This window comes from Hirundo rustica, chromosome 9 (assembly GCF_015227805.2).
Source record: "Hirundo rustica isolate bHirRus1 chromosome 9, bHirRus1.pri.v3, whole genome shotgun sequence".
In the NCBI taxonomy this organism is placed as follows: Eukaryota; Metazoa; Chordata; class Aves; order Passeriformes; family Hirundinidae; genus Hirundo; species Hirundo rustica.
The window spans coordinates 30,690,437-30,710,068 of NC_053458.1; the positions used below are offsets into that span (position 1 = coordinate 30,690,437).

The following is a 19,632-nucleotide window of genomic DNA, read 5'->3' on the forward strand; positions in this document are numbered from 1 at the left end:
TGAAGTTACGGTGGGGAAAAGGAGAATAAAACTTCTTTTCTCTGTAGGCCTTTTTGTATAATTTGTGAAAAATCTGAAGCAAAGGCGGCATATAACTGAGTGTATGAATATTTCTGAGTGTGAATACCTTCTAAGGATGCTAAGCCCAAATGTGAAACCACGCCTGACATTTAAAGAATAATTTAAAGGCTTTTTTTCTTGTCTGGCTTTACTTGTTTCACTTTTATTGTTGTTAGATCATGGGGAGTAAGAAAATAACCTCAGAAAAGTAGTATGTTTGCATTCAATGTCTTTACCTTCCTTGTCCCCTCTGCCTTTTGTGGATTTTGCGTGCTCCTATGCCTTGATCCTTTTTGAGTGTATGTTCACAATCCTTTAATAATAAATATTTTGATAGGTTGTGAAAATTAGTCTTGGAATGCTGGGATATGATTAGGGTTATATTAATGGTGCAATATAGGTCTTCGTTTTCTTCCCTCTTGCGGTTCTCTTTATCTTGCCCTGTCAAGTTCTTGGCCAGTTTGGGTGAAAATACTACTCTGATGGCTGAGGTAAATATTAGCCTGTTAGGAAGAATATTAGAAAGGGCTGGTTTAGTTTCATCAGTGACTTTATTGTTGTCTTTCACCCTGGAGAAGTCTTCAGCAAAAACTTCTACATAAGCGTAAATGTAAATTTTGGGGAAGGTTTTTTTAATATAAATACTTCATCCTTTAGTATGTTGATCATGAAGTGGATGCTGATGATCTTCCAGGGTAGAAGGTGAATCTGTGAGGAACCTGTATTCCAAAATCCATTCCAGGTGCCAAGGTAGCCAAAGAAAAAAGAAGCATTTCAGCTTACTAGTAAGAACTTTTACAAGTGCTGTTGCCTTCACATAAAGACTTCCTGTGAACCAAACAAAACCTTCAGACCTGTGAGATAAAGAAAAACTACCATTTTTACAACTTCCTTAAGCTATTTTTCTCTTGCTAACCTCTAAATGAAAGTAGTTTCTGTGCTGTATGGGTTTCTTTGTGTAAAGCAAATACTGGTTTCTCTTAATGTGCATGGGAGAGTTACACTTCTTCATTTACTGTGTTACAGGAGTCCCATGCTGCCCAATTGCAGATCCTTATGGAATTTCTCAAAGTTGCCAGGAGAAACAAACGAGAGGTAACTTGCTTTGTGTTTCAGTGGGTGAGGTGGTGGTGTCTGTTGATTTCTCCCAGTGCATTTCTATTGAAGTGATGTGTTAGCCTGGCATTATTTCTGCAAAGAATAACTCAAGGCATGTTGGGGGAAATCTCAGACAGAGGACATGTGGGTTTGAAGGAAAATTAATCTCTTTATGTGTGACAGCTTCAATTTTTAATCATTTGCCTTCTCATCTCACACTGGTGAAGTGTGTGGGAATATAGAGACTCCTTGGTGTAAATGTGCATCAAGTTCATGGAACAAGATTGTTTTCCTAACACAGAAGAAAATCAAAGATTGGGAAGGAGTGAAATTATTTTCACTACCAAGTTTTTTCCTTTAGTTTATCAAATACCATGACTAATATGGTGACATCAAAGAATTGATATTCTATGCTTTTTCCTTATTTGTCCTAAAATGAGTGTCCCAAGGAATATGAGAGAGTTTGATAATTATGTAGACAGTGCTTTCATGGTTTGAGACTCTTCCTTTATAAGGTCATGGAGTGCATAAACCCTAATATCACAAATAGCCCAGAAACCTAGAAGAATGATCATGAAAACAGCAGAAGGATGAGCTCTCCTGTGGTCCGTGGTTTCTGACAATAGAAGTGAAGAAGACCCAACAGTGTGTGACTGTAAGGTCAAACTTGAAACCATGTGAATGTGATGGGTGTAAGAAGCCTTGTCCAGAATGGATTGAGGGTCTGGCTTTGGAGTCATTCCAAAGTGGCTCTGGAGTCTGTCCACCGGCAGATACCCATGAGCAAAACCAACAGGGGTTATGGAAAGTCCAAAGAAGGGCAAGAGAGCTGGAGAAGGATCTGGAAAACATCTTACAAGGAGCAGCTCAGGGAGCTGGGGTTGTTTAGCCTGGCTAAAAGGAGGCTCAGTGGGCACCTCATTGCTCTCTCTACCTGACAGGAGGCTGTAGTGGGGCTGGGTCAGGCTCTCATGCCGCATCTCTGGTGAAAATATGAGGGGAAATGGCCTCAAGTTGCACCAGGGGAGGTTCAGATTAGATAACAGGAAAAAATATTTTCACTGAAAGAGTGGTCAGGTGTTGGAGTAAATTGCCCAGGGAACTGGTGGAGTCACAGTCTCTGGAAATGTCCAAGAGGCATCTGGATATGGACTGGGGATATGGTTTAGGGGTTAGTACAATGGTGCTGGGGTGGTGGCTGGACTAGATGATATTCAAAGTCTCTCTCAACCTTCATTCTGTGAGTCTCAGTACCTGGGAAACCTTTCCCATCTCATCTGTATCTCTATCTCTTTGGCTTTAGTAATAATTTTTAAAGGATAACATCTTTTAAGGCTAAAGAAACTTAATTTTGGCTGCAGATCCTCTGAGCACAGCCTTCGGAACATCCTGAAGGCAATTGGGGCTTATAGTTTATTTCAAATCCTCCATGTCCCTGCTTGTGTGCTCCCTCTGTTGCCAAGACTTCCTTTAGGTTATTTTGTACCCCCCTTTATATTCCAGTGTGAAATGCAGACTGTCACATCTCCAAAGATTTCTGTGCAGGTCTGTCAGTTCTGTCCTTGCCCTAGTGCTTAGTGTCTGGCCTTGCCATTCATTTGGAGGGAAATGAGAACTTGTCAGACTTGGAGCAGTCTTTGCTCTCACTTGATAAGGGTAAGACAGATAAAAATCAGTGGGTAGATGCATGCAAAATACAGACCAGTCGTTAGGATAGTTTTATGTATCAAAATCTGTCTTGGACAGTCAGTTTACACATGGAGTAAATGACACCAGATGATGCTTCCTCATTGGTAAGTGACAAGGTCCTCCCTGTGGCTGGTGGAGCTTGTGGCAAGCACCCCTTTCTGGAGGGACTTTTGTGGGGATGCTAGAGGAATTACCGTTCAGGTTATGATGGTAGTGGTGTATCCAGGCTGCAGAAAGCCTGAGATGGTGGCTTGGAAGGTGAGAAGGGGAGGTTAAGTAACCTTTACTGCATTATTAATATGGTCATCAGAGCTTCACAAGTTCACTGTAGTTTCTTTCGATGCTGTGAGAGGTGGCTGTTTAAGAATTGAGCTCAAGGAAGGTGCGTGGACCCTGGAACAATGATGTATTGCATGTCATTGTGAGTGATACAAGCAGCCTTATTATGGGGAGGAACATGACCTTTTATCCTTTCTTAATTCACACTTGGTTTTAGTAAAGATAGCAGAGTAAATGCAATTTCACTCAGTTATTACCGTGATATGCAATGCAATCACACGTAGACAAGAAATTTCGCAGGGCAGAGAGGTTCCTCCATGCCAGCTCAAGGCTGAGTCAGGACGGAGAGAGCCTCTTTGTTTAATTCTTACTTTATATACATTTTTGGGTCTGGCCGAACATTGGCTTCTTGGAGTTCTCACCCCTCAGCTGAATGGTCAAACCAGCTGTCAGTTACAATTGCTTTCAGGTTAGAAATATGCAAACAAAGGACAGAGAATGAAAAACAAAGGATTTGTTTATGTTACATATGTGGGAAAAAGGTAGAAACTGCTTCTAATACTGTACAGTAGCTAAAAGATCTGACTCCATTTTATGAAAATTCAAAAGGCTTTAAGAAACTCAGAAAAACCAGAGTAACACTCAGTAAGCCATAGCTGCAAAGATAAGTTCTTAATAAATGAAAGATTTTTTTAATGTATTTAATGAGTTCTTACTTATAATTTTTGGCTTAAATGTTTAGAAGAACGTTGGTAACTTTGCTTCCTAATATGCCTCTTTGAATACTATTTATTGCGAGATTTTATTAACAGGTTTTATTTACTATGTACTGCAAGTTCTCACATAGGGACTAAAGTATTCTGTAAATGAATACAGACATTGCCTCAGTGAGTGTACCTGTAGTATTTCACATGTTCAGAGCAGATGATCAACCACCTGTAATACTCCTTGCCTACTTCACTCATAAGTTGTGTGGTTTTTTCTCTTGCACTAATGAAATGGTGACTTCTGAGCATATTGCAGTGGGTTTGTAGCTGGAAGAAAACTATCTTTTAGACTTGTACTTCAGAATATTGGTGCAGTCAAGTCTTTTGACAAATGCCTCTTTGTCACCTTTTCATAATTTCTCTAGAAGATAAATGTGAGGTTCAGCACCTGCTGCAGGTGCTATTAGAAATCCTGTTTTGATCTGTTCATAACTTTTCAGAATGTTGATCTTTCAAGCTGGAATTTACTGCACGCTTTTTGCACAAAACTGTTTGCAAGTCCTTTCTCTTTCGAAGTTTATGTGTTTTGTTTTCTTTTTGACCTAGAGCAATATTGCAAAAAACCCCAAATCTTTGGGAATAGTAATAGGAAAAAAAAAAAGTCTTTCTTTAGAAAAGATTGAAAATAAGTGGCTAAAGCTTAAACATACTTTTTCACACAAACAACAGATAGTTTTGGAGAGGAGGAATGTATTGATCATTCACAACAGTTGGATGTTCCTAAGGCAAACCAAGTGTAGCTGAGTGCCTTTCCCTATGTGTGCACAGTTAATTAAATGCACTCTCTGCTTTTTTCTTTTTTTTTTTTTTTTAATCCAGCGTCCTCTTCTGTTGAAATTAAGAATAAAAGTCTGGAAGGTCAAGTTTAATAATGAAATGTTATGTCTTGGTGGTGTGTGTTTATTACTATTTTCCAGGGACGCCAAATGCAGCAGCCTGTGACTTTTTAAAACCCTTGCCTTCCTACGTGTGTGGCATAAATGCTTTTGCAGACTTAACTTTGTTAATTTTAAAAGTTCACGTGTTCCTTCATCTTGAGCACTTTGTGAGAGCTGATTATATCAATTAATTCTCCCCACTTTTATGTTCAGTACTTTAAAGAGGCCTTCTAATTGTCTGGTCAGGATTTCAATGTCTCCAAGCCATTAGGCGTCACCATGTATATCATATAGATAATTTATGCTAAAATATCATTAGCTCAGCTACCTGTTAGTATTTCTGTGAAGCAGCACCATTGCTTACTGAAGGAGAACACTGAGCTTGATGATTAGTATCACAAATCAAGTTCTACACAGGTGCTATTCTCTGGGTGCATTCATGTTTCCCTTGGCAGATGTCACTTCATTTTTATGTTGTGGGCTTTTTCTTTCTAATAATGTGACGTTCAGTCTCTCGTGTCTAACAAACAAGGCCCCTTTCATGTTTGTTAATGCATGAGGCTGCTTTAGCTGCTAAACATCCTGAGACAAAAAAAATAATCCTAAAGTGTCTCAGGCTTGTGGCACTGAGTGCCTACTCAGCATTTCAGGATCATCGTTGTTCTTTGCACCCTCAAATGCTAAATACTAAAAATAAGAAGAGTTATTTGTTATTGTGGGGTAATTGCTGGGAATTATAAGCATGAATTCTCCAGGGATATCATTACTTTGTGTTAATCACTTCACCTGTCAAGCCTTATGTTCTGCATGTATACACATGGATGAACTAATGAGTAAGCAAGAGGAGGTGACAGAACCAGAAATCAGTCATGCTCTTTTGTTCTCACGTGGTCTTGATTACATTTCAGGAGTGCTGAGGAGAATTTATAGCTAGAGTAATCTGGTCCCTACCCACGGCACTTACCAGGTATTTTAAATCTGTTTGCATTTCTAAGTTACTGAATGAGAGATGTGAGCTCCAGAAGCAGTGATAAGAAGCCCAAGGATACAGAGAGCGTGTGAGCAGCAAACTAAGAATTATCACAGTGATATCAGTGTATAACAGCTGGCTGTCCTTGCTGCACTGGGGAGGTCTTGCAAAGAACGAACTCAAGTAGCACCTACTACTGGTGTATTAGACTCAAAGGCAATTAGTCTAATTGTTTAGGCTGCTTTGTTCCCTTCCCAAGATGTTCTTACCTCATGAGACTTTTCTATCAGACCCTATCACTAAGCTTTCAGAGCATATTTCTTCCGTATTGTAGGATTTAAATGAGTGAGAGGAATATTCAAGATATGAAACATACTTTATCAGCCCAGCATCTCCCTTTTCCTGCCTATGGGAATTCTGTTTGTTAAACAGCCTGGATGGTCTCGAGCCTTTCTGTTAGCTCTTCCCCTGTTATGAGGAAACATTTATCATTTGGAGAAATATTGATCAGAGAGAAGAAATATTCTCAGCAGATAAATGTGTTATAGATGGACTGTCCACAGGTTCAAAAGGCTTGAATGCCATATTTCACTAATGAAACTTGGGGGGGCTCAGGTGTTCTTCATACCAACAAAAGCCTTGTACCTACTTTTTGTTGTGCAAAGACATTGTGACAGAGAGGTATTTTTGTCAAAATACATGATATTTGCAATTAATTTATAAGACTAAAATTTCTCTAAGGTCTGAAGATGACCTCCATGCTCTGCATCCAAAGCAATAATGGAAAGAAAACCCAGAGACAGGCAAGGCTTCCAGGGAGAAAAGCTGATCTTATTGTGCATTGAGGTATTGAATTCTACAGATAGAAATTAATTCCACTGGGTATCTTTAGAAAAGTTTCAGCTGTTGATAGTGAGGTTTGCCCTGTGGTTTGTTAAAGCAGTGCTTGGTGGAAGAACAGGAAGTAGGAAGATACTGATGTTGGATGGATGAAGTTACAGGACAGGACTAAGGGTTTATTTTCAGTAACTAGCTGGTTTATCCTCCTTGGGTGGGCAGGGGATCACTTTTGCCTCCTCCTGGTTGGTGCAAAGGCTTTGTGTGTCTGGGAAAATGATGTTCCCTGTGGTAAGTCTCATCTGCTTGTGTGGATCTGTGGTGTATGCTGTGATGACTGCACAGGGAGTCTGGATCAGAGGCTGGAATGTGTGCTGCTGAACATAAAATGGCCTGTGAGCTTCCAAAAAGGGTGAATCCAGATGCTCTGTTTAAGCTGCTTGTTAGAGTAGTGTTGCTGGTTTTTCAGTATTTCTGTAGATAGTAGCTCCTGTTATTCTTTGCTTATGCTTTTTCTAGAATTGGAAAGACAGCTGGTCAGGGGTCTGTGGCTCCTTCTAGGCTGTGTCTGTGGCGCTGGGAGGCTCTGCTGAGCTTTCAGATTTTTGGAAACGCTTAGAACTGGCGCCAGGAGACCCAGTCAGGACTGCTTGTTGTCTGTGCTGCACAAACTCAAAGCAGGAAGCTGCTGCCTCCCCAAGGGGCCCTGGCTCCAGGAAAAACTGGAAGCTCCAGGATGAAACCTTAGTGCAGTGCACAGATTGGCCATCTACCAACAGGCCTATCAAAACCAAAATGACCGTGGCCTGGCGTTCAGCATTGTGTAAGTTCTTGGTAGCTTCTTGACTTGAATGTCTGGAACCCTTTTCCAGGATTACAAAAAAGTTTTGAAATCGTAGCTTTTCTTTTGTATATATGCCCATGTGTGAAAAATGGGACCAGAATGTTAAGCACCTGCTTATTGTAGCTCATTCATTGGAGTTGAAATTGAGGTTTAACCACTGAATTAAGGACCTCCTCCTTGTCCATATTGGCCTTTTCATTTCTGGGAAAGTATTTGTGTCTGAAGAGAGAGTTTATAGTATGTGCTTCTCTCTAAGCATACATTTCAGTGTTCATTGGAAGTGCTTTTGCTGACTTAATCCAAAGTCTGACAGGCATGATTCTGCCCATCAGTGGGACAGGACTTGGCTTGCTTTCTATGCCCAACAGTGAAAATTAAATTAAGGGTCCTTAAATCTGAATATACTGCAAGCACGATAATTCATTCAGCTTTCCTTAAATGTCCCTCAAAGGCTGGCCATTATAAATCAGTATTCTAATTTTTCAAAGTTTAATTGGAATGAATTTGGATTGATTTAAGGTCTTGGATAGATTAAAACACTTAAACTAACATACGAAAAAACCAAAGGTTTCAGTGTGGACATTAATTTATTTTATGCTGATGGCATGAGAGGACTTCCTCCTAAAAGAAGCATGAAACACTCCTGCCTGCTTTTTAGAGTTTCTGCAGTTGGGTAAGTTTATGGTAGGTTGTAACTAGAGGGAAGATTTCGTAATTAAAATCCCAGATCTCATGGTCTTGGCTCTGTGCAATAGTTAATGAAAGCTGGCCAATAAAAGGTCTCTGCTCTTGTTCCTGTAAGAAGTGTCCTGTTTATTTGATGTCAACAACTATCAATTATTTTTCAGACGTCCAGTTCGGCTGTGAGCTGGTACATTGTAGAATAGTTGATTTCCTCACTGTAATTTTGGAACTTGTAAGTGGCTTTGTAGCTTCTTTTTAAATGGGATTTCTAAATGTGGGGGACTAATGGTATTTTCTAGAGCTGAGTTCAGGCAGGACCCGTGCTGTGCAAGTGTCACTTAACTTTACCACTAATCTTGGAGCAGTAGCACCACCTGCTATTCTTGCTGGAGATTTTGAAAGTGAAAATGGAATTATCTGTTATGCTGTAGTGATTTGTAAATTATCTATAGCAGTCTAGTTCTAAACCATCAAACTTCTGTCTGTGCCTCAAATTAAATGTAAACTGAAACCTTCAGAGTACAGAGATTGGAATACATTTATAATGTCATCTCATTCAAAGCAGCAGCCATGTTAGAAATAGGTGTGGACCCAGCAGCCCTTTCTTCTCCTGTTTTCAGAGACAGAAGCTTTAGTTAGTGTTTAAAAGGAAAATTAAAATGCTGGATTATTTAATGCAGAGGACACAGCTATTTGGAATGCTTTACTATGAGAGGTTTAAATTGTGCTTTCTGTTTAAGCAAAATCTTCTGACATTTAAAGGATCAAACTTAAGCCCTTGAGTGAATAAGTCTTAGGGAGTAGCTTGCCAGATATTCTCTGGAATATGTCATACTAAGAGTAATAGGTGTTGCCAGACTCTTAACTTTGGATTTGAGCAATTTAATAATCTCTGTTGTAAAGCTGAAAGTACAAAATCTTGTTTTGTCTTTGGAGAATGTGTTGTGCTTAAGCTTTCAATGAACTTAACTCAGCAAATGCTTCTGGTCACAGGCCACATTGCTGGTCACTAAGTTTTTACTGGGAGCTGAGGGGAGTCAGGTGGACTGCCAGTTCTCCATATATTTATTCCATCTGTGTGTCTCAGTGAACCAGACTTGCACTGCAGCTGAGTTTTGTCAGGAGCTCTGACCTAGAGGGGGGTGTGTGTGTGTGTTTGGGCCCTGCAAGGCTGGGTTTAGTCTCTGTGGGTGTTTGGGTGCTGAATAAGCAGGTAAGGAGATGATGTCCTTGCTTAGGTGTAAACAGTTGTCAAGTCTGTGGCTTCAGCTGCTTGAGGTGAGTGAAGCCAGCTTGCTGACTGACTAAAAACCTGGAAGATATTACTTGTGGCACAAAGAAGGGAAAGAAGATGTTGGCTGGTGAGAGGGAAGGTCTCCTGCTAACCCTTTCAGGTGTAGCCCTCAAACTGACTGGAATTTATGGTGTAATCCAAGGTAAGTATCATACCTTTGGAAGAAGTGATACCTTGATACCATGTGATGCTTGCTCAGTACCAGGAGCAAATCTTGCTCTGGACATAACAGGTTTTTTCCAACTCAAAACCATAATGATAAAGTTTAAATTGGCAAGTGACAGGATGAGAAATAGTCTTGATAAGTTTTAGCAAAACATTTTGTATGTAGTTGAAGGGTGGCATGATCATTGTCTTTCTTTTTTTTTTTCCTAATTGTGACAGGACAAGTAGGAATGCTATGAAAGTGAAAGAGTGTAGGTTTAGATATTAGGAAGAAATTCTTCCCTGTGGGGTGGTGAGGCCCTGGCCACAGGTTGCCCAGAGAAGTTGTGGCTGCCCCATCCCTGGGAGTGTTCAGGGCCAGGATTGACTGGGCTTGGAGCAGCCCCATCTGATGGAAGGTGTCCCTGCCCATAGCAGGGGGTGCAATGAGATAATCTTTAAGCTCCCATGTAACCCAGACTACTTTGTGATTCTATACTCGCTGTTTGCAAAGCAGTTACGCCTTGCCTGAGACATGTTACAGGAGCATAATAATATTACTTTGAATAGTGTGGCTCTCTGTGATTGACATCAAAATACCTCCTGCTCAAGTTTTGCATTGTTTCAAAATAACAGCTTTGTCTTGAATGTGGTCTGTGTGCACACTTATGTTAGTCTGTGCATTTGAACTTCCTGCCTGGTGACTTTTGAATTGTGGAGCACACCAGTGAAGATAGTTCAGGTTCCTCTCTGGAAAGATTGTAATTTATCTTGGTGGTGGTGCAGTACAGATTGATTTAGACTTCTCCCATTCTCTAATCCACAGCAATTGGAGCAGATCCAGAAGGAGCTAAGTGTTCTGGAAGAAGATATTAAACGAGTAGAGGTGAGGTGCCCAGACGTTGTTCTGACTCTGGCAATTTTTCATTTTCATCAAGCTGTCTGCCTTGCTCTGAGGCTGCTGGGTTAAATTTATGGCATTTAAATCAGTAATGGGAAAATGAACAGATGATGCTCTTTCTTTAATTTGTTCATTTAGTTGATGTGTGCAGGCTTCAGCTTGGTAGCTCTTATATAATAATTTCTTTGTATTGGTAATAAGTATTTTCGAGCAGTTGCTAGAAGTCTGCAGCTGATGTATTGATCAGAATTTAAGGTCTTTGTACGTTGCTGGCTGTTTGCACAGGCTGTTTAAATCTTAGCAGCATCTAAGTCTTAAAATGGAAAGGTGTTGGGGATTCAGAAGAGGGTTGTTATGCAGAGACTGGGCAGGAACAAAACCAGCTCCTGCTGCATATCAAAACTGATTCCTGCTACCTCCTGGTATAATTCTCTTAATTCCTTAACGATGGGAGTCTCTTAACATTTTGCTAAGAATTATTCTCCGAGAGTTTGCACTGTCTCCATCAGTACAATCTTTCTGTCTTCACTGAGTCTTTAGGTTCCTCTTGGTCCTTCCCTCTAGTCATTCTAGTGTTGAATCTGGCAGTAGGAAGCTGATGTTTCAGGAATACATCAGACTGCCACCTCTCAAAACACCATTCTGTTAAAGCTTCTTGGGAATCAGTTTGCAGGTCTGCTTCTTGCTCATCTTGAGCAGTCAGCATGTGTTCCCAGTTACTTCCCAGAAAGCCTTTTAGATTTCTTCATGCAATTAATATGTGTGCCAATGAATTAGCAAAATATAAATATGACTGACAACTGCAAGAATTTCCATTCATCTGATAACTATTTGGAATTTTTTCAGACCTCTTTTCCTGAATGTTTCTCAGTGAAATAAATATACCTTAGCATTTTTTCTTCAAACTGGTAAAATAAGTCTTGATATCAAGGAGAAGCTATTCCTGAAAGCTGTGTGATCTCTCAAAGAGCGTCCAGCTCCCTGTTTCTCTGCTCTTTAATCAGGCATTTCAGTGGGCTGCAGCTGGGCTATGTTCCTGGGGTGTGCTGGTGACCTTGGCTCTGACCTCTAAGGCCTGAGATCTCTATTGTCACAAATACCCTTCTTTCTACCTACCAACTAATAGGCGCCTAGTGGGAATTTGAAAGCACAAGTAATAATTGTCCTGAGAACACTTTGCCCCTCAGCTAATGAGCTGCTGCATCCTGCATCGCTTCCATTTCCCAAACAGATGAAGGACAGTCTCACACTGGGTACACAGCAGTGGCTTAGTCTGGGAGGGACAAAGCTAAGTCTATGTGCAAAGTTTCTCTTGTGCAGTTGTCCCACAGGGGAATGACAGATCCTCCTTTAAGTCTGTGGCACCACCTTTGCCCTGTTGCCTTGTGATTGTTCTTGCCATGACCCAAATCCAGCTTTGCTTCCCAGTTGTGAAGGCTGTTAGACAAGTTTGCACGTATCTCAAAAATGCAGTTGGAGCTTGCTCGTTCTGCCACGTCTAAGGGAGTTGCTGGGTTAGAGGCAACTGGATGATAACCAAATCTGTTGGGTTTTTTGGAGTAAAAGCTCCAAAACTGCCACTCTTGAAGCACAGGGCACCACAGCTGTAGGATTTTTGAAACGCAGTTTGAATGATAACTGGAAAAAAATTGAAGAAAATCAATGTTTTGTCAGGTATAGTAAAGACTTGTAGGTAGGAGTTGAGTAAATGTAGACACGGTTGGTTATCTGCGTGGAAAAACAGCAGTGTTCTGTGAACACCTGTATCAGACATGCGTGTTATGTCAGCTCTGTTGTAATGTGATTTCTGTTTCAGGAGATGAGTGGCCTGTACTCCCCGGTCAGCGAGGACAGCACAGTGCCGCAGTTTGAGGCTCCCTCACCTTCACACAGGTATGGGGCTTGCAACTCGACTTGGATTTCAAGCTGTACATGTTGCACTCTGCTTGCAAGTGCTTTCCAAGCAGTGTCCAAAACACAAGCAAAGCTGGTTTTTGAGTGATGTGCAGTATTTTCCTATTGTGTTTCTAATTGGTATAAACTTTATGTGAACAAAGAAGCAAAGAAAAAGCCATCTGAGCCTACATTTGGATGAAAAATCTGCTCTGGATCAGATGCCGTGGAAAACCGATGGCTTTAAATGTCATGTGAATTAGTAAACTTGAGTCATAAGCCTTTGCTATGGAATAAAATATTACTGTTATATATATGCTACCTTTTCTGAACTTTGTGCAGTCCTGCTTGGCCTGTGAAAGGTCTTAATTTTCTATGATATTGGAGTGCTCTGGCTTCCCCAAGCAGCATAGATAGCTAAAGGTATGGGATTAAATCAGAATTTGAAATATACAGCCTATTGATTCTTTTTTATCTGCTGTCTGTTTTGATTTAATGAAATGCCTTTCTAATAACATAATTTCATGTGTATTTTTGTCTGGAATATTGCACAGTCTGATTTCTTGATGATAACATTGCAGCTGCTTCTTGTATCCAAGTTGTAAGTGCCGGAGTTTGAAGTGCTCTGCTTTACAGATCTGTCTTTTGCTCTAATTTCAACAGGGCCAAGTTATGTTATTAAGTGATCATGTGTGCTGTCTCTTAGAAGTAGAGTTCTCTAAACTATCATTTTCAGTTATAAAATTGTACTGGTAGATTTTTTTTACAGTTAGCAGCTCTAAACCTAATAGCCCAGAAGTAAAAAATGATCATATTTCTTCCCCTAGAGGGACTTAGACACAGTGCTGTGGTGAGGAGCCCAGCAATATTGGCTGGAATTTCCTACCAAGATGCTATTTCTGGACACAGAGACCAGTATCTCTCATATTTCTATGAAGCTCTGGCTGCCCCTGAGGGAAAGGACAGGAATATGGTCACAATGAATGGGAACAGCATTTCTAATTCAGCTCTTCACTGCTCCTTCAATTCTTTTTGGGTGCCGATTTGTTTCTTGATATGGGGTATTGCTGTTTTGCCAAGAAGCAGTTTTGCGAAACTGATGAGATTCTTGTCGGATTCTACTACTTTTCTGGTTATTGGCTATTAAATAGATTGGTTTTGCTCCGTGGTACTGATGCTTGGGGTAAGCTTGAGCACTGACTGAGTTCAATTTGGTAGATGTTGGATGCCTTCAGGCCTAGAAACCTGTCTCTTTTAGCAAGAGATTGTACTTATGAGTAGAAACATATCTCTGTTACTTGAGCTAAGCTAACAAACAAGCCCCCAAAGAACTTTTTTATCTCTGGAAGGCTGGAGTAACATCTTAAGCCCTGGAGTTTTAATAAAAGAGTTGAGGGAGGGAACAGTCTGCAGTGAAAGCTACACTGGTTTCAGTCTACTGAGAATTTCTTAATATTCCTTTATGCCTATTTATTTTGTGTCCTACGGGTCAATCAGTCTCAGTTCTTGCATTTGAAGATGTAAAATAGTATTAAAAAAACCTGTAGTGATCTTTGGATTGATGTGCTTCACCTGGGGCCTGCTGGGAGGTGGCAGTGGGTTGGAGCCGTGACCGGTGCAGAGACCTGGGCTCTTTCCTGCGTGTTGGGGTCTGTCTTGGCTGTGTCCTGAGCTTGGGGTTTTCCTCCTGGTACAATGTGCCAGAGGTGTGATACTATAGGGGTTTTCTAGGGAATGGGAGAGTACCTTTTTCTCTCTGCTTTAGAAGATCCCTTACCTTTTTCTTGGTGATTATTCCTGCGTTAAGAAGTAGCCTTGAGTGGTAGAAGAGAAATCAGTGAAGGAGGTGTCTGAACAGGTGGCAGTTGTTGCCAGGAGTTACTCCTGTAACTTCTATCCCCGCCCCATTTTGACGGTATTATGTAATTCAAGTCATTGCATTGGTGTGAATTGCCATAAATTAGATTCCAGGAAGGTGTACCACTTGAAACTAATTTTATTTTCAACATTAAGTGTAAGTTTTGAAGAATATCTCAACAACTTTCCTCCTTGGTAAGAATGCTGCAGGTCAGGTGATATGAAATATGCTGATTTTTTTTCACTTCTCTTAACTGAAATTTAACCTCCAGAGTGCATTTTATAGGTGCCATGAAACACTAAGAGTGAAATACAAATATAGTTTGGGATGGATTCACTTCTGTGTTAAAATTATATTGAACTTGCAGAGACTCTTTAGCTTATCACTGAAGTAAAATGATGTATTTAAATTGAAATATAACTTAACATACTTAACACACTGCTAATGAAATATAATTCTATAACACTTTAACAATGTGCCTTATAAATAGTACAAGGTTATCACAGACTAGTGCAGAGAGGAAGAAAACTTCTTTAGCCTTTGAATTTAAAGTTCAAGAAAATAGAGTTCTTTGGAATTCAGTTTTATCTGGTCTCTGGTGACTTGCCCTTATTCATCTGCTTCCTCTAAATCACAGGCTTGCTTCATTAATTTTCTGTTTCTTTTCATTGTTTGTAGCATTTTTCCTCCCCGTTCTTAACACCTTCAAAATGTGAAATTCCTTTGCCTTCCCTCAGCTTGCTTCAGAAGCTCTTCAGCCAAAAACCCTCGCACAGCTATGATGTTCAGTACATCCTTGGCTGCAAGAAACACGTGTTCTGTGCCTTCACAGGGTGTGATGAAACATTAAATTGGGTAATAGCGCAGTGCTTGTTTACAGTGTTGCCTACTGCTTCCTATACTAATAGAGAGCAAGAGGGGAAGAATAAGGCAAGAGAACAAATAGTTCTGTGTATGGCTTTTCTGAACGGGTGTGTGTTATTTTTGCTCCCGGTAAATGGTGCAAACAGAAGATAGGAAGAAGCAGCTTCTCTGTGATGCTATCCAGGACTAATAGCAATAACAAACCAGCGCTAATAGGAGTCTGAGGGAAAATTCTCATCTAGAAGTGAGTTGCTTGGTAACTCAGGTTCAGTTATTGAAATCCTGATCCTCCTTCCCCTCCATTTGTTCTAATTACCTCCTCCCATCCCTGTAACAGGATTTATAGTCTGTGGGTTGCCTTGTTTATTGTTGTTGTTGTTCTGGGTTTTTAAATGTCATGTCGGTGTAGCTGGATTTCCAAACTGAACCTAATGTTACATCTTTTAAAAAACAACTCGGAGGGCACTTCTGTAATTTTCTGATGACTTGCTTCCTGTTTACTGAAAGGAAAAACATTCAAGCAGCTATGAGTTAACTCAGCTATGGGCACTGCACAGAAATGTCTTTGAATTTGTACTCTGGTTAGGGAGATGACGTCTGCACTCCTGAAGGCTTTATATCACCAGACAACCTGCAGCAAAACGAGACCAGACACTGTGTGTTTTGCTGTTAATTGCCACTGTACCTGTCTCAGAGTGGAGTACTTTTTCATTGCTTTCTAGCTGAATGTGTTATTCCTGCAGTTCTGGCAGGATCTGCTGTCCATGTTCCAATGTTTCATGCAGCCACATTCTAATTTAAAGTTCATTGTCCCCAGCCATGCCTGAAATGCTGTTTTCTCCCTTACAATAGCTTCCGCAAATAATGGGTTTTATCCCTCAGGTTTTCTTTGTTAACAGCTTTTGTCTTGCTTGGAACAGAAGTCCAATCAATCTCATTTTCCAAGTTAATTTTTTAAGTCTCATCAGTGGTTATGTCTCATCTTCTGTTTCCGCCTCCCTCTACTTCCAGGGGGAGCTTGAGAACATTCAGAGAACTATTTAAGCACCAGTACCATTGATTCAGGCTTCCAAACTTACAGGTGCCCTGCCCAGCATTTCAACCAAACCAATTTGTTTATGGCCAAGATTCTCAAGGTTGCACACAAGTTCTGTCAGCTGTTACATAAGCAGGCATTTGGTACAAGTATCTTTGGCAAAACTAGGACCTACAGCAGTGTTCCAGAAGCTTTTTAAAGAAATCTTCAGCTTTCTCAGGCAATGCTTAAAATCTAAGGTTCTCTCATAAGAAAGGCTGAGAATAATGAGAAAAATGATCCTAGCTAGTTTCTTCTCTCTCCAAGTCAAATGACATGACAAAGATTTTTTTAGAAACAAATCATGGTGATTTTCACAGTGTGTTCTGCATAATCAATAAAATCGTGTTCTTGTATGCAAATCTTTACCTGTCCTGGAAGTATATGAAATTTGGGTGATACATGTGCTTTAATCTGGCTCTGGTGTCTTACTGTGGGAGCTGATTTTTTTGCCTGTATGTCCAAGGGCACTGAACCAGCTGTTTTCTGCTTGGATCAGGAGATCTTTTTGCAGTTTTGAAAGTTAGATTCCATTGAGTTTGCATGTCTAGGCTGTGTTTTGAAAGCTGTGATTTAAAAGGTATGTTGTGTCATTTTAGATACTATAATATGGTGTAGTATTTTCTAATAATAGTAATCCTGGCTGCCAGTATTTTTTTAGGTTATTTCTGTATTTTCTTAATTGTCTGTTTAAACTAGTGTCTGTCTTAGACTGATTTCTCTAGCTTTTCCCTTTCCAGTGTTGATTCAAATGCCAGAGCATTAGACTTCTCTATTTTCTTTTTTTTTTTTTTAGGAACTGGAAACCAGTGGTAGCATGTTATTGTCGGAATGTCTTGTGCTGCATGTTTCATATGAAGGATATGTTTTTGCATTTTAATTAGAAGCTATTTGACTGTACTACACATAACTGTGTGTGACAGCATTCTGCTTTAGGAAAACTCAGTATTTGAAAACAAAAAAATCTCTCCTAAACCCCCAAACAAAATAAAACCTTGTGTTCCCTGTCTGTAAAATGGATTTCAAAGGCAAGTATGCTGCAGAGTGTCAAGAAGGGAATAGCAAACAGGTTAAAAATGATAAAGGATGGCTGTGCAGTGATTTAAGCAGACTATTTCTTTTATTTTTGCAGTAGTATTATTGACTCCACCGAGTATAGCCAGCCTCCAGGCTTCAGTGGCAGTTCTCAGGTAAGATAATAAATAAATCTCTGCACGGGAGGGATGGGAGGGTGAGTGTGGAGGCTGGGCATGGCTGAGGTGCACTTTCTTCCATCTCCTGACTACTGGTCAACTAGAGCCTTGAAAATGCTCTTAAATGGTTGTATGGGCAACTGCAGCTGTAGGAATGATTGTGCCCAGTTGTGTGAGAGACACATGGTGTAATGCACTCAGACATTTGACTTTTCTTAAAGCTGACTGTTCCATGGAACAGGGGATATAATTTGTCCTTTTTTACCATGTGGGCCGCGCTGGGGAAGGGAGGTAAATCCCTGACCCTTTGCATTGGCTGAAGTAGATCAAGCTTAACTTTCAAAACAAAACAAATAATCTCCAGGCTCAGTTACGTCGCTTGTCCTCATTCAGGGCCTTTTGCAAAGCGTTATCAATTAATACAGAGGTGAAAAGCTGCAGACAGAACGGAGCTGTTTGGCAGGCAGCCTCCAAACTGTCTGATCCGTGGGGCCTCCTGAAATCCAAGCAGCACTTCTGTAGTCTTGCACTGCGGAGGGGTTCAGCTGGGCTGGGGAGGTGACACCCATACCCAGCTCACAGTTCCAGGAAGGTTATGCAGTGTTCATTTGGGCCCATGGACTGTTGGGCACGTTCTGACTGTGCCTTGGGTGCTCTCTGGTGGTGCTGGACCGTCCCTGGCGCTCACCAGCATGTACATTACCGGGTCCAAGTGCTGATGGATCTTAATGTGAAGGAAAAAACACCTGGATTTTTGAGCTGGTGCACATGGAAGTTTGCATACAGCTGTGTAACTAATCGGTAATTACAAAATTCCATCTATTAGTCTGTGGGGAAAATGCTTGTTCCTGCTACTCTGTTCTGTGGAGGTTTTTGCTTGAACAGAGTTGTAGTTGTACCACATTTTAGAGGGCAGGTGTAATGTAGATGGGGGTTTTATGTTCAGGACTCTGATGTGCTACAGCATATTTGGTCTCCAGTGACATTACTTGTATCAGTACTTCCTATTTCAGAGGCAAAATTAATAACATAGCTATCCTGCTGGTGAGCTCACAAAACAACCAACCTAGACTTTCTAGTCATTCTGCATGACAGCCTTATTTGTGTGAGAATAATCTTTTGGTCCTCAAATGCGATTTCTTGTCCTCAAGAGTGCAAGATCCGTACTCTCAAGTACAAATTTTCAAATTAAACTTTAATATATGTTTGGATGGGGAGTTCAAAGAGAACCTGGAAGTTAAACACTTCTGTTCAAAGGTAGTCTAATTTCAGCAAGACTTTACCATAAAAACAGTTTTAAGCATATAAATTAAATTGTGGGGGTTTTCCCTAATTGTCAGTCATGGCAAAAATCATATACTGGGCACTGCTGGCAGTAAGAATTATCTAGGACAGACAGCACAGCTTTCCTTTCTCAGTGTAATTACTTTGTGCATTGCCCACAAACATGTTCTTAGGGAAGAATTTATGTACCACAAAGCTCTAGGACAGTTCTCTTCCAGAAGATGTGGTTCAGAAGTAAATAGTGGACAAGTCACTTCGGCCCTGGGGAATTCTGTGGGTAGTATTTAATGGCAGTACCTTTTTTCTGCTAGAAATAAGGCGCTTGTGTGCAGCTAAGAAGCTTCTTCACAGTTGTTAGAGGAATGTTTAGAGTATCTGATGGAGTTCAGACAGTAAAATCACTCCTGGGCACAGAGGAATCCAAACTGATATCCTCAGCTAGGGCAACCACAGTAGTTTTAGCCATTGAATAAAAATTGCTTGGGTTATCTTTTCTATCTTTCCTATTTTTTTCCTCCTGTTTCCCAGTATTGTTTAGAAGATAGCCAGGGAGCAGGCTTTATAGAAACTGAGTATCAGTTTTTTGGCAAAATGCGAGCAGGTTGAGATGCTTAGCTGGGGGTGGTCTGATGGCTGTGGGTTCGTGCCCCACGCTTGGTTCTCAGCACAGCCAGAATGCTCCACAGGGATCTTCCTCGGGAGACACAGCAGGCAAACACCTGACAGACTCCATCTCAGTGGACTGGGATCTGGCAGACCAGGCTTGGCTTTGGGTGATGCCCCTCATCATGGGTCAGGCAGCTTGCCTTGAGACTGAAGTGATTGTTCCTTGCCTGCAGTTGTCTTGAGCCCAAGTCACTAATGGTGCGCTGAGAGACTGAGATATTGCAGGCTCATGCCCAAAAATTATAGGAGGAGGCTGTAGAGTTGTTCTATTAAGCATTTTTTAAAGATGTAAAATTTTAGGAAATGGTACTTGAAAGGTGTTGATGTAGGAGCACTTCCTAGTGTTGGGTGTTG

General features: G+C 40.7%; 1 protein-coding gene across 1 annotated transcript in view; it reads left to right on the forward strand.

The window, feature by feature from the left end:
• Positions 1 to 19,632, forward strand: part of COP1 (COP1 E3 ubiquitin ligase) — a 125,590-nt gene that overhangs the window by 14,073 nt on the left and 91,885 nt on the right. Inside the window, exons 6-9 of the mRNA XM_040073342.2 lie at positions 1,087 to 1,155; positions 10,371 to 10,430; positions 12,262 to 12,338; positions 17,268 to 17,325. Coding sequence (XP_039929276.1) covers positions 1,087 to 1,155; positions 10,371 to 10,430; positions 12,262 to 12,338; positions 17,268 to 17,325 — 264 coding nt within the window. The remainder of the gene's footprint in view (positions 1 to 1,086; positions 1,156 to 10,370; positions 10,431 to 12,261; positions 12,339 to 17,267; positions 17,326 to 19,632) is intronic.